At 50.4% G+C, this 13,348-nt stretch overlaps 2 protein-coding genes across 6 annotated transcripts; both read left to right on the top strand.

The window, feature by feature from the left end:
• The first annotated feature begins 383 nt into the window (after nucleotides 1–383).
• Nucleotides 384–7,557, top strand: LOC114706216 (renin binding protein). 3 transcript variants are annotated; one of them, XM_028888560.2, is made up of 11 exons: nucleotides 384–559; nucleotides 718–827; nucleotides 988–1,063; nucleotides 1,166–1,241; nucleotides 1,388–1,560; nucleotides 1,990–2,214; nucleotides 3,020–3,101; nucleotides 3,431–3,606; nucleotides 4,349–4,480; nucleotides 7,246–7,333; nucleotides 7,413–7,557. In XM_028888560.2, exons 2-11 carry the CDS (start codon nucleotides 721–723, stop codon nucleotides 7,535–7,537), a joined length of 1,260 nt encoding a protein of 419 aa, XP_028744393.1. In that variant the 5' UTR covers nucleotides 384–559; nucleotides 718–720; the 3' UTR covers nucleotides 7,538–7,557. The 3 variants fall into 3 exon arrangements, with proteins under 3 accessions (XP_028744393.1, XP_028744392.1, XP_028744394.1); XM_028888559.2 differs by having other exon boundaries at nucleotides 385–554; XM_028888561.2 differs by lacking the exon at nucleotides 1,990–2,214 and having other exon boundaries at nucleotides 385–554.
• A 171-nt stretch (nucleotides 7,558–7,728) lies between these two features.
• On the top strand, nucleotides 7,729–13,022 carry Naa10 (N-alpha-acetyltransferase 10, NatA catalytic subunit). Of its 3 annotated transcripts, none has more exons than XM_037199342.1 (8): nucleotides 7,729–7,920; nucleotides 8,324–8,422; nucleotides 8,816–8,874; nucleotides 9,754–9,799; nucleotides 9,894–10,009; nucleotides 10,220–10,264; nucleotides 11,944–12,028; nucleotides 12,621–13,022. In XM_037199342.1, the coding sequence occupies exons 1-8, from the start codon at nucleotides 7,900–7,902 to the stop codon at nucleotides 12,657–12,659; spliced, it is 510 nt and encodes a 169-aa protein (XP_037055237.1). In that variant the 5' UTR covers nucleotides 7,729–7,899; the 3' UTR covers nucleotides 12,660–13,022. The 3 variants fall into 3 exon arrangements, with proteins under 3 accessions (XP_037055237.1, XP_028744396.1, XP_028744397.1); XM_028888563.2 differs by having other exon boundaries at nucleotides 7,731–7,920; nucleotides 12,705–13,022; XM_028888564.1 differs by having other exon boundaries at nucleotides 7,732–7,920; nucleotides 12,617–13,022.
• The last annotated feature ends 326 nt before the right edge of the window (nucleotides 13,023–13,348 follow it).

The raw sequence follows: 13,348 nt of genomic DNA, 5'->3' as shown, positions 1-13,348 counted from the left end.
GGTTACCACCTGTTTTCCCAGAAGCAGCCTTTGGGGTGAAGTATCCAGGAACTGGCAACCAAGGCCAATGGTTGTAAATTACTGGATACTGACAGCTTACGAAGCTAAAGGACCAAATTGGCAGAGAAGACTTGCCCACTATATGGTCTCATGATTCAGGCATTTCCAGGGGCACCCCAACCCCACACATCTGTTGGGATCACCAACCTCAGCTGCCAGGCACAATTCAGTCTCCTCCCTACTTCCTCTCCATGTGACAAGACTGTCCTCAGCCACTTCCCACCAGGAGAATCTAGAGCAAGAGTGCGCTCACCCTAGGCCTTGATGGGCAGGAGGTGGGGTTTCAAACCCCGCCCTCTGCCCCGCCCCCACCTCACCCCGTCCGAACCCTGAAGAGGATCAGGTGGGTGGGGCACTGCTCGGTCAGCTGAGTGACGGTCACGGGATTTGACCAACTCCGGTTTCCTGGAGGAGAGCTAATAAATGGACTGAGTGTTAAAAGTCAGTGGTCTCTTTGGCAGGAGAGGTGCTGTTCTGGAGGGTCCCAGCAAACGGTGAGGTCAGAAGCCTGTCGCAAAGGCGAGAGGGATCCTTGGCTCAAGACCCCTATGGGGATGGGGTGCGATCAAACAGCTCTGGGGCCCACTTGAGCTGGTTCAGGAAGTCCCTGTGAAGAGCTGTGCCTCCATGCATGCCCTGACCTGAATCACTTCACAGGATATGGAGAAGGAACGAGAGACACTGCAGGTCTGGAAGGAACGTGTGGGACAGGAGCTCGATAATGTGGTCGCTTTCTGGATGGAGCATTCCCATGACCAGGAACACGGGTTAGCTACCCCTCGATGATCCTCCCAGGGCTTTTGCCCCTCCCAAACCCCTACTTCACTCTGTGGCGACTCACAGATCTACTGGCTTCAGGAGAATAGTGAAGCTATTGGAGAAGGGTGCAAGTCTCCTCTTTTTCTAACAATACAATATGTCTCACAGGGGCTTCCTTACATGTCTTGGCCGCAATGGGCAGGTCTATGATCACCTCAAATATGTCTGGCTGCAGGGGAGGCAGGTCAGTTTGCACACTTAAGGCTGTCACACAATTGGATATACCCAGGGATACTTAAGATCCCCCCCTACCCCAGCTGCTCCTCTTCAAACTCTTCCCTCACAGGTATGGATGTATTGTCACTTGTACCGCAGTTTTGAGCGCTTCCGCCGTGCTGAGCTTCTGGATGCAGCAAAAGCAGGTACCCTCTCCTACCCCCATCTCCTCAGGAGCTTCAGTGGATCATTTATTCAGTGGATCTAAAGGGGTAAAGAAAAGGGACTGGTATGTTCCAAGAGACAGTATATTATGAGCCCTTACCTAGCATGCATACTCCCCAACCACCAGGTGGTGAGTTTTTGCTGCATCATGCCCGTGTGGCACCACCTGCCAAGAAGTGTGCCTTTGTGTTGACTCGGGATGGCCATCCAGTGAAGGTGCAGCGGACCATTTTCAGTGAATGTTTCTACACCATGGCCATGAATGAGCTTTGGAAAGTAACAGGGGAAACACATTATCAGGTGTGTGGGAAGGATGGCCACAGGCTGTTGGGTATGAATTCACTCTGAAGAGAGACCTGAGAGCTTGCCACAACTCCCATTCACTCCTGTCCTACCATTTTGTGACTACCTTCTCTCCTCAGCTCTCTCCCAATTCCTGTACCACCATAGGAACCCTGAGCAAACAGGGATCTATCAGTCAATGTCCTGTGTCCATGTAGAAGAGGTCCTTTTTCCTCCCTGGGCCCTCCTGCCTGAATCCCAGAGCTTCCCCCTCACCCCACAAGCAATGTTGGGTGGATCCACTTGGCCTCTGGTACTTGGCTGTAGGGCTGGCCCTGGAGAGCTTCAGAAAGAGCAGGTATCCTTGGAGAACAAGCTGAATCCTAGGTCCTTCCTGGGGGAGAGAAATGGGACAAGGTATGCAGCCTCTGCCTTGTCTCCCCACAGAATGAAGCTATGGAGATGATGGATCAGATCGTCCACTGGGTGCAGGTGGACTCATCTGATCTAGGCCAGACTAGGCTCTCAGGGACCCCTGCGGCAGAGGCTTTGGCAGTGCCCATGATGCTGCTCCACCTGGTGGAGCAGCTTGGAGAGGAAGATAAGGCACTGACCAGCAAGTATGCAGAACTAGGGGACTGGTGTGCCCACAGGATTCTGCAGCACGTCCAGGTAGGCACAGAGAGAGGGACGGAGTGAACCCTATTCTCCCACTCTGCAAGGGCCCCCTACCTGAAATATGTTCTTCAGCTTTCTAGACAGGTAGATCTAAGGAAGCACATTCATTTGAAATATAGCCCAGGGTCCTCAGGAAGGTGGAGCCTGGCATGCTGGGGCAGAGATGGGTGGGTCCTAAGGCAGAAAAAAGAGGCCAGAGCCCCAAGCACATCCTGAGACCTTGATCTATGTTCCTCCTCAGCCTCTGTGGACATCCAACTCTATCTTGCCTCCTCATTCAGTGTTTTATGTGCTCTCTGCTTGAGAGATCCAGATCTAAAGCAAGGATCAGAACCTATAGGCCCATGGGAGACAATCAGCCATTCCAAAAATGTTCTTCTATAATTCCAGAACTCCAGAGGTAGAAGCAGGAAAATCTAGAGTTCAAGGTTAGCCTTGCATGTATACTAAGTTTGAGACTAGCCTGGGTTACTCAAGACTGTTTCAAAACACACAACAACCAAAAATGCCCCCTTTGGGTCTACTGAGTAGGTGGATAGCTGGTACCAAGGGTGGAGGAAGGAAAATTTTTTTTCATTTTTTCAAGAAAGGGCTCTATGTAACAGTCCTGGCTGTCCTGGAACTCACTATGTATACCAGGCTGGCCTTGAACTCACAGAGATCTGCCTGCCTCTGCCTCCCCAGTGCTGTGATTAAAGGAGTGGGCCACCATGCCCAGCAGGAGAGATTTTTGAAGTTAGATCTTTCTGGTTAGATGAGAGGGAATGGAAACATCTGTCTTTTGTTCCTTTTCTGGCAGAGGGATGGGAAAGCTGTGCTAGAGAATATATCAGAGGATGGCAAAGAACTTCCTGGTTGCCTTGGAAGACATCAGAACCCAGGTGTGCTGGGCCCATCAGGAAAAAGAACTCAGCTTTCAGTTTGGGGTCTCCTATGGGAGGGGCTGCCCTCCTCCCTCCACCAAAGACCAGGTAGAGGAAGGGGAAAGTCTGCCCAGGACTGGGCATTGGCTGAAGGAACTTAAGTGTCTTTTTTGGGGGCCTTTTTTTTTTTTCAGGGAATGGAGTCCAGGCAGAAAGGCAGGGTATCCTGTGACAGAGTTCAAGCATCTTTCACCCATGAGGAGGAAGGGAGGTTCCAGGAACTCAAGCCCTCAGATGCTTGGGAAGGGAATTAATTCCTGCCTTAACTTTCTTTCAACCCTCACTAGGCCACGCAATAGAAGCTGGCTGGTTCCTGCTCCAGTATGCCCGCAGGAAAGGTGACATCAAACTTCGAATGCACATCATTGACAAGTTTCTCTTGTTGCCTTTCTACTCTGGATGGGACCCTGAGCACGGAGGCCTCTTCTACTTCCAGGATGCTGATGGTTTCTGCCCCACCCAGGTGGGAATGCCCAGAGCAACTTGCTGGAAGCCTGGCATGTAATAGGGGAACTCAGAGCCAGGTGTAGTGGCACATGTCTTTAATCCCAGCACTTGGGGGCCAGATCAGAAGCATCTCTGTGAACTCGAGGCCAGCCTGGTCTGGTCTACATAGTGAGGTTCAGGACAGCCAGGACAAGGTAAAGAGATCCTATCTCAAAATACAATAACAACAAAAAAATTTGAACCCAGAGTCCAGTTTTCCCCGTCATATATCCCGTGAAAGCCATTAGAGAAGAGAGAGTGTGCAAATGCTGATGCCAAGACACACGTCCCCTTTGTCTGGTGCCAGTGGCTTGAAGGGTTCTTGGGTGATTCTCACTTTCCCACTTGGTGGCAGACAGGAGTGAAATTGTTCTTCTGATCAGTTGTGTCCTGATCCTGCTGGAGATCTGCTGAGGGTACGCTACCAGCCATGGGTAGCAGCAGTGTCCAAGAGGCTTAAAGATGACATGACAAGGCAGACAGCATTCCACCTTAAGGGATAAAGGGAGTCTGCCCCAGTACTTGTCCTTTTAAGGAGCTGCTTGGGGTACATTCAGGTCAGAAAGCTAGCTCTACTCTTAAGGACTAGTCTAACTCTATCCCCCATGTCTCATGATTAAGAACCAAGTCCTGAGCCAGACAGACTGAGTCAGAACAGAGGATATGAGTGTCCTAAAGTCAACAAGGACCTTAGCTGCCTATCTCTGCTCTCTTCTCAGCTGGAGTGGGACATGAAGCTGTGGTGGCCACACTGTGAAGCCATGATTGCCTTCCTCATGGGTTACAGTGACAGTGGGGACCCTACCTTGCTAAAGATCTTCAATCAGGTGGCTGAGTACACCTTCTGCCATGTAAGTGCTATCTCCTTGCTTCCTGGAAGCCCAGTTCAGGTTTGAAGGATGTGACAGACTGCAGGAAAGGAAGAAATGGGCTATATAAGAGGGTCCAGTAGGCTTTCCCTCAGCCACTCCTAGCCTATTCATCAGGTGTTACCCTCAGCTGCTCTAGGGGTACCAAGAGTGCCTTTGTTTGGTAAAACAAGAAGCCCTGCCTCAAGGAACTCATCTTTCTAGGTGGTCAGATTCTAATCAAGTAAACAAGCAGATGTAGAGACCAATGAGCTGTGGGAAACAAAGCAGATGGCAAATGATACAGAACTTTCTTTTTTTTTTTTCACTTTGGTTTTTCAAGACAGAGTTTCTCTGTAGAAAACTGTTCTGGCTGTCCTCTAACTCATTCTGTAGATCAGGCTGGCCTCAAACTCACAGAGATCCACCTGTCTCTGCCTCCCACAAGTGTTGGGATTAAAGGCGTGCACCATCACCGCCTGGTCAGAACTTTCTTATAGAGGGATCAGAGAAGACCTTATGAGCAAGGATCCAAAGCAGTGGAGGGCAGGGTATGTCTGACAGAAGGGAACCTAGGAGGGTCCAGCCAGGTGAGCTCCATGTAGCAGGAACATCCTTGATCTGCCAGGTCCAGCAGCCTGAGCCTTGACAGGGAATCCAACAGCTAGTATGTCAGGCTGGTGAATCAGCAGTTGGAACCTCCCCCAAGTGTGTGTGTGTGAGAGAGAGAGAGAGAGACAGAGACAGAGAGAGAGTATAGGTAGGTCAGAGGACACCTTCAGGTGGTGTTTCTCAGGTACTACATACCTTTTTGTTGAGACAGAGTCACTCACTAGCTATGTTGGCTAGCAGGTGTACCCTTGGGATCATCCTATCTCTGCTTCTCCAGTGGTGGGAATACAAGCGTGCTATCCTTGTCTTTTTTTCATATGGGTTCTGAGACCAAACTTAGGTTCTCATGTTTGCAAGGCACTTTTTTTTTTGGTTTTTCAAGACAGGGCTTCTCTGTGTAGCAATGGTTGGGCTGTCCTGAAACTCACTCTGTAGATCAGGCTGGCTTCCAACTCAGAGATAAGCCTGCCTCTGCCTCCCAAGAGCTGAGTTTAAAGGTGTTCATCACCACCGCCAAACTAGTTTACAAGGTATTTTACTGACTCTTGGCCCAGCAGATGAGTTTCTGAGGCTGTTGTTGGTTGTTTTCGCTCTTTGCTCTTTTGGGGGCCTGCTACCCAGCTCCCAAATAAATTACACAGACACTTATTATTACACCTTTAATCCCAGCACTTGGGAAGCAGAGGGAAGTGAGTTCCAGGGCAGCTAAGGCTACACAGATAAATCCTGTTTCAAAGAAACTTAAAAAAAAAAAAAAAAAAAAAAAGAACATGAGCCAGTTTGGGTGCATGCCTTTAGTTCCAGCACTGGGGAGGTGGAGGTAAGAAGATTTCAACTGAGTTCCAAGCCAGCCTGAGCCACATAGCAAGTTCTAGGGTAGTCAGGAATACAAGGTGAGACTCCTTCTCAAAAATAAATACATAAGGACAAGACTACTCAAAAGTTATGATTAGATACAGAACTGCTTATACCTCTCTTGAATACACCACCACCACTCTTTCTGAGACAGAATCTGGACTGGCTTTGGACTCGAGGCAATTCTCCTGCCTCAGCCTCCTGAGTGCTGAGATTACAGACATGAATCATTACACAGCTTAAAATTCACAACTCATATGTCACGATATTTTTTTGAGACAGGGTTTCTCAGTGTAGCCCTGGCTGTCCTAGAACTCATTCTGTAGACCAGGCTGGCCTCGAACTCAGAGATCCACCTGTCTCTGCCTCCCGAGTGCTGGGATCAAAGGCATGTGCACCACCACTGCCTAGCTTCATATGTCACAATTTAAAGGGAGCATTTTGATGGTAAACTTGAATGCCTTCTAAGAAGGGGTTCTACTTAACTATTTTATCATTGAGAACAAAATGGGAAGGGCCTTGGAATAAGGACTTGGGCTACATTTTGGGGAAATGAAAAAGCCTCAGTAAGACAGGTATGGGTATACAAAGGGTCTGTCCAGCAGCTCAGATGCTGGACCCCATATCTAAAGCATCAGATCCACTGGACAGGGTCAGAATCCATGATGAAGGCGTGCAGAAGACCAGGTTGGCCTGAAACTTACAGAAATGTGTCAGCCTCTACATCCTGAGGGCTGGGGCTAAGGAAAGGCATGCCCCACTACACAGGGTTAGAGGAAAGTCTGAGACCCTGTTATAAAAACCTCAGTAGACAAGGACAGGACTAATGTGTCTCTGTTTGATAATCCAAAGATCTTTTGGACCAAATGCCTGTGAAGTAGAGACCATGAACTCCAGAGAAGTCACTTGTTGCAAAGTTTGCTGGCAAGAGTCTTCCTTCCTTCCTTTCTTCCTTCCTCCCTCCCTCCCTCCCTCCATTCCTTTCTTTCTTTTTTTTAACTTAAATGAGGTAAAATGTTTGTTTCTAAGGTAACACACCAATCAAATATAGAGAGCCTGTTCTCTCAGCGTTTCAGCACACCCCCTGCAGCCCCTTCCCCACTGGGTTACAGGCTGAGAAGGCCTACTGCCTACCATCCTCAGCTTTCATCTTTTTCCAGGACGTGGTCTGTTAAAAGTACTGAAATCATGCCATTTGAACTCTGACCACTGGTAGCACTGCAAAGGAGTGCCCCTTCCTCAGCCGGTGACATTCGGGTGGGTCCTGCCAGATATTAGCTGTCATTGTCTACTTATTCTAGTTTCGTGATCCTGAGTTCGGGGAATGGTTTGGCTATCTGAACCGAGAGGGAAAGGTGGCCCTCACCATCAAGGGAGGTCCGTTTAAAGGTGAGCGGGGAACAGGTGAGACTGCAAGGGTTTGTGGCTCCCCGGACCCTCCCAACAACAGCATCCATTCTCCTCACAGGCTGCTTCCATGTGTCGCGGTGCCTGGCCATGTGTGAGCAGATTCTGGAAGCCCTGCTCCGTCGCCTCGGGCCCGCCCCCGTCGTGTGCTCGCCCTCCGTCCCCAGCCTCGGAGGCTCCAAATAAATCTGATCCTGTTCCACCTGCTTGTGTGCGCACCTCTGTGGGCCATGTGGGAGGGAATAGCTACTGTCCACACTGCCAGGTTTGCCGGGCCTTCATGGCGGCCTCGAAGGCGCCACCTCACCGCCGTTCCACCGAGCCCATTGGCTCTGTGAGCGCTCACTAACTCTGAGGTTTGGAGGCGGATCCTGTAGCCGTGCACTTCCGCTGCAGACTAGTCGGAGCAGCTCGTCTCTTCCGCCACCGCCTCCTGGGAGTTTGGCCCTTGTCCCAGCCCCGGCCCCTAACGTCCGTGCCGTGCTTCTGAGTGGCCGCTGAGCGTGCGCGTTCACAATCCACGAGGACCTGCGAGCTCCGCCGCCGTGATGAACATCCGCAATGCTAGGGTGAGGTGATGGGGAGCCAGCCTGTCCGCACCGCGTGGGCTCCTTGCCTGGTGACCACGTGCGCATGCTATTGAGGGACCTGGTGCTGTGACCCCCGAACGTCTGCGGCTGCTGGACCTTAAAGTTGCTGCAACCTGCTTTAGACATCTTGGGATTATAGTATCCCGCGTTTGCCTGATGTCAGGGCCCCGCAACTTCCAGGCGCTGCTACTTGATCCTGGAACTGGCGTGTTTTGCACGGCGCATTGAAACCAGGCTTGTGCAAAGTCAGATAGATAGTCACAACCCTGCCCTGCCTGGGGGAAGGGGAGGTCCAGAGATAACCGAGAACAGGGGTCTCGCGTGCGTGAGGCCTTCTTAGTCACTGAAGTCCTGGACTAACCGTGTCCCCACTGTCACGCAGCCCGAGGACCTGATGAACATGCAGCACTGCAACCTGCTCTGCCTGCCGGAGAACTACCAGATGAAGTACTACTTCTACCACGGTCTGTCGTGGCCCCAGGTAGGCAGCTTTTGCGTTTTGTAGGGGAGTAAGGGACAACAGGAGGGAAACATGGATCTGAGTGGGCTAAAAGCAGTGGGCAGTGAGGTACAGTGCCTTGGTACATACAGTGAGGCCCTGGCTGATGGGGATGCCTGGCAAATTGAAAACGTGTATGTAGGAACTGTAAGCTAGACACAGGTTGGAGATGGGATTCCCACCTGTGCCTGTGCCCTTCCAAGAGGGGGCACAAGTGTGGACTAGGGAAACTGGGCCCCTTGCATTCCAGGTCACCAGTTGTCACAACTCAACAATTTTTGCAGCTTCCTACTAACTTACACAAAGCAGGAGGCTGGTGATGAGCTCTAGCCTGTTGCCTGCTCTGCCTGACTTGCTTTTCTTGTCTGTTACCAGCTCTCTTACATTGCTGAGGATGAGAATGGGAAGATTGTGGGGTACGTCTTGGCCAAAATGTGAGTCACCAAGGAGGAAGAAAGGAACCTAATGCTAAGACTGGGTGTTGATGAGCTGGGGGGAAAGCGTTGGAGAAGGGATTGGGAAACCAATACCTCCCGTGTCTGGTGAATGCTGCTATGGATTAGTTTTAGAGGGGTTCTCATTCTTTTGCCCAGATTGGCCTCAAATTTATAGCAGTCTTCGTGCTGAGCTTCCTGAATGCTGGAATTAAATATGCCCAGTTTGCTGTGGATTTTTTTTTTTAATTAACAGGTTGTTTGTAGGGTAGCTCTAAGTTGACAGAAAAAATTGAGCAGAAGGTACTGAGTATTTCCATACACCCCTCCTCCATATTTGTTCTCTCACTACCATATATGGTACACTTATTAGAAGTGAGAAACCAACACAGATTTTGTTTACATTCGTGTTTTCATTGTTGTGCTTCTGTCTGTGTTGCACTCTCTCTGGAGTCGGACAGTTGAAGAGTGTCTGTCCACCTTTAGGGTATTCCATACTTCTCACAACCTCCAACAACAAGGTCACTTTTTCAGAACGTCGCAGAGTTGGAATAGGAACTGATAGCTCTTTCAAACTGGATCCCTTCACTTAGTGCTTTGCATCATTCAGCACTACTGTTTTTGTGGCTTAACAGCTGACTTTTTTTCCTTTTGGTCAATCATAGGGCAATGTTCTGTTGACACTGCACATTTCTGGTGGGTGTAGCATGGGGCTTTGAGGAGGGCGTGATTGGTTATTCTGATTCACAAGTTCCTAGTTCTCCTCTGCCTGGATCTGGGGTGCTATAGGGTCCACCACAAAGTCTACACACTTGCTATGCACAGGTGTCCCAGATAGACTGCACCTGTACCAGGCTCCTTTCTAGCTTTCTCCTCTAGGGAAGAGGATCCAGATGATGTACCCCATGGACATATCACCTCACTGGTGAGTAGAGCTACTGAGGGTTTGGCAGAGGTGGACTGGAGGTAATTGAAGGTAGCCTCCCAAGGTTCCACTCTACCCATTCTTCTTCTCTCAGGCTGTGAAGCGTTCCCACCGGCGCCTTGGCCTTGCTCAGAAGCTGATGGACCAGGCCTCTCGAGCCATGATAGAGAACTTCAATGCCAAATATGTCTCCCTGCATGTCAGAAAGAGGTGGAAGCCAAGCTGGGGGAAAGGGCAATGTTGGGGAGTGGGGAGGAAGAGGTACCCGATTGATAGGGGCTCTGGGGTTTACTACCTTCAGAAGAAGATGGGAAGTAGCATTAGTGGGAAAGGAGGACTGGGAAAGGTAGGACCTGGATATGGCCTGCCAACCTGCCTGGCCAAGTTTGTGAAGCTCAGAAGTGCCTTATTCCCCTGCAGTAACCGGGCTGCCCTGCATCTCTATTCCAACACTCTCAACTTTCAGTAAGTAGATCAAGATTTTTTTAAGTGGCATGATCCATCCATTTGACTGGGGTGGGCTGAGAAAGGGGTGGAGGGACTACAGACATTGCTAGGAGGCCTTCTGTATACTCAGTGGCTGTTCACTGGCAAGCTGACATGGAGAAGGCACCTGCTTCCTCTGTGTGTGGTAGAGCAGGGGTCCAACACATCTTACTGGGTGGAGGAAGGATGGCTTGGTATTAGTGAGGCTGGTAAAGAACACACAAGGCTTCTTAGTGCTGGTCTAGGAGTAAAGAGAGATAGGCTAGGGGGCATGAGCAAAGGCTGAGAAGTGACTAGCACCAGAAAGCATCAGGTGAGAGCAGATGAAAGGGGATAGCAGAGAAAAGGGCCCTTGAGCAAAAGCAATGAGGGACCTATAGCTCTGGATATCCTGATGGCTGAGGGCAGGTCTACTCAAGACATGGGCATCTCCATGAGACTAGCATTGAAGAGAGGACCTGGCAGTACCTACTGCCACATAAAAGGGGACTGGAATGAACTGATTGGAGGACCCACTGAGTCACACTAGGCTTTGAGGGGGTACAGTGGATATGAGACCATTGGGACAGGGCAGTGGCTTTCAGGCTTTTCTGGATTCAATATCCAGATTCAGGGAGGGATCTTTGACCTAGCTAAGGATGCCTCTGGTGGGAACTGCTTCACATGCTAAGTCAGCAATTCCCACCACTAGGTGTGGTGGTATATGCCTCAATCTCTGTACTCAGAAGGTGCAGGACTGTGGGTTAGGAGCCTGGCATAGGGAGCTCCAGCTCAGTCTCAGCCACACAGCAAAACCCTATCTCAAGAGGGGGGTGCCAAGGAGATAGCTTGTTTGTGAGGACCTGAGTTTGATCCCTGGCACCCATGTATAAAAGCCACAGTGTCCTGCACCTGTTATCCTAGTGCTGAGAAGGTTAAGACAAGAGAATCCTTGGGTACACTAACCAACCAGCCCAGTTGAATGGGCAAGGTCCAGATTCAGTGAGAGATCCTATTTTGAAAAAAATAAGGTGGAAAGCAATTGAGGAAGATACCCAACATATACCTCTGGCCTCCACATGCACACATGAGCATGTACGTGCACACAACACACACAGAGACACAGACACATACACACACACACACACACACCAATTCTCATCTTTAATGTCTTAGGCTGACAAATACCTTTCTAGGCCATCAGATGGCTTCCCTTCAAGTGTCAGGGCTACTCAAGTGTTCACACACACATCTCCCCTCAGCAGTAGCCAGGTTGTCTGTGATGGCCACCTACATGCAGGTACAGTGTCCCTCTTTCCTAGCAGAGGAATTAGCTATATGTTCAGTAAATGACAGGGAGCAGGTCAGAGAGAGGAAGAGGCAGAATTAAGGGCTTCAATTCAAAAGACACAAGTCCTTGCTAGTCAGGCTATGGGCAGAGTGGTGGCAAGTCCAGGGATGGAAAGTATCCTGGATGCTACATGCTGCTTGGCTTCACTGGAGAGAGCAGAGAAAGCTATCATGGCTGTTGAAAGAGTCCACTCAAATGAAAAACAAAAAAGGAATCCATTCAGCCTGGCCTTTTGCCTCACCCCCTGCAGGGGGAGATGACACCCACCCCAGTAGCCTAAGAACCAGGAGAATTTGCCCCCAGGCGTATGTCTTCATCCTACCCCCAGGATCAGTGAAGTGGAGCCCAAATACTATGCAGATGGGGAAGATGCATATGCAATGAAGCGGGACCTTACACAGATGGCTGATGAGGTAAGAGTTCAGCCAGGTCAGGGCAGCAATTCCAGCATTAGAGAGGATTCTGCATTTGGGAAAGTTGGCTACTTAAGAGCTGCAAGTTGGGGCAGTGGTGGCTGGAAGTAAGACCAAGGTTGAATGGCAGCCCTTGTAGATATAGAGCTAGGAGTCAGAGTCCCTCTTTCCCTTACTTCCTAAGCCAACAAGTATAGGCATGGCCTTGGTTGACTGTAGAAGAGGCCATGGGATGTTCTCTGGGGGAAGAAGCCTGGAGGTGGAATAGGAGAGACAGTAGTAAAAGATTTTTCTACAGAGGGATTGGGACTACTAGGGTTGGGGCAGTCATGGCCAGCCTGCTCAGATCTAGGACCAAACTGAGCTGGGGAGAAAGGGTCCCTGACCAAGCTTCCTGGGGTAGGGCAATTTATGGGGCACTACTGTGTCTTGGGAGCTCCCCAGAAGCCCATTTGAGTGCAGCTGGACCCTTGTCATTTTACAGATGAGGAAACAGGCTTAAGGGCAGAGCTAGGATTGAACTACATCTCTATCCAGTCCTATTTCCTGCCTTGGCCCTACCACTTCTCACTGTGTCCCTTCCCCCAGCCAGCCCCAGGGCCTGGCTCTTGTCTCCTGTCTGGAGACTTAGGCCCTGTCTCTTTCCACCCGCTTCCCTCTGGGCTCCCGGCGGCAGCTGAGACGGCACCTGGAGCTGAAGGAAAAGGGCAGGCACATGATGCTGGCGGCCATGGAGAACAAGGCGGAGAGCAAAGGCAACATGCTTCTGAACTCGGGAGAGGCCTGTCGTGAGAAGGGCCTGGCTGCTGAGGATAGTGGTGGGGACAGCAAGGACCTCAGCGAGGTCAGTGAGACCACAGAGAGCACAGATGTCAAAGACAGCTCAGAGGCCTCTGACTCTGCCTCCTAGACCCTGCCCCACCTGGTTCAAGCCTCACCCCATGTGCTTTTACAATAAATGTCACCCTGTGGCCTTGGGGAATTTGTGAATGTGCATAGTGGGGGTGTGCTTCTTTCCAGCTCCTTTATGGCAGGGTATCATCTTCACAAACCAGAGCCTACTCAGCTCACAAGTCAAACGGATTTGGAGAATCTGGCCACCTTCAGCAACTGAGTTGGGGTTGGCAGATAAACTGACTTGGGTGCCCTATTCTGCTGTCACCTTCCTGGCCTGCAGGCCTCATTGACTTCCTTAAAAATTTTCTAGGGCTGAACTAAATGACTTCTTGGTTCTAGTCAGCCTTGCATTTCAGAGGCAACTTTCCCATCATGATACTCTTTGCTGCGCTGTTTTGCCCTCTTAATGCCCCACTTTTAGCC

This window comes from Peromyscus leucopus, chromosome X, assembly GCF_004664715.2.
Source record: "Peromyscus leucopus breed LL Stock chromosome X, UCI_PerLeu_2.1, whole genome shotgun sequence".
Lineage (NCBI taxonomy): Eukaryota > Metazoa > Chordata > Mammalia > Rodentia > Cricetidae > Peromyscus > Peromyscus leucopus.
This window is presented reverse-complemented; position numbering and strand designations above follow the sequence as displayed.

What these genes read in the sequence shown, in the direction of transcription:
- LOC114706216 (XM_028888560.2), top strand. Translation starts at nt 721, where the DNA reads ATGGAGAAGGAACGAGAGACACTGCAGGTCTGGAAGGAACGTGTGGGA. An exon ending in TCCCATGACCAGGAACACGG is followed by an intron (nt 828 to 987) that starts GTTAGCTACCCC and finishes TATGTCTCACAG; the next exon opens with GGGCTTCCTTACATGTCTTG. An exon ending in CAAGGGAGGTCCGTTTAAAG is followed by an intron (nt 7,334 to 7,412) that starts GTGAGCGGGGAA and finishes TTCTCCTCACAG; the next exon opens with GCTGCTTCCATGTGTCGCGG.
- Naa10 (XM_028888563.2), top strand. Translation starts at nt 7,900, where the DNA reads ATGAACATCCGCAATGCTAGG. An exon ending in TCCCTGCATGTCAGAAAGAG is followed by an intron (nt 10,010 to 10,219) that starts GTGGAAGCCAAG and finishes ATTCCCCTGCAG; the next exon opens with TAACCGGGCTGCCCTGCATC. An exon ending in TCCAACACTCTCAACTTTCA is followed by an intron (nt 10,265 to 11,943) that starts GTAAGTAGATCA and finishes TCCTACCCCCAG; the next exon opens with GATCAGTGAAGTGGAGCCCA.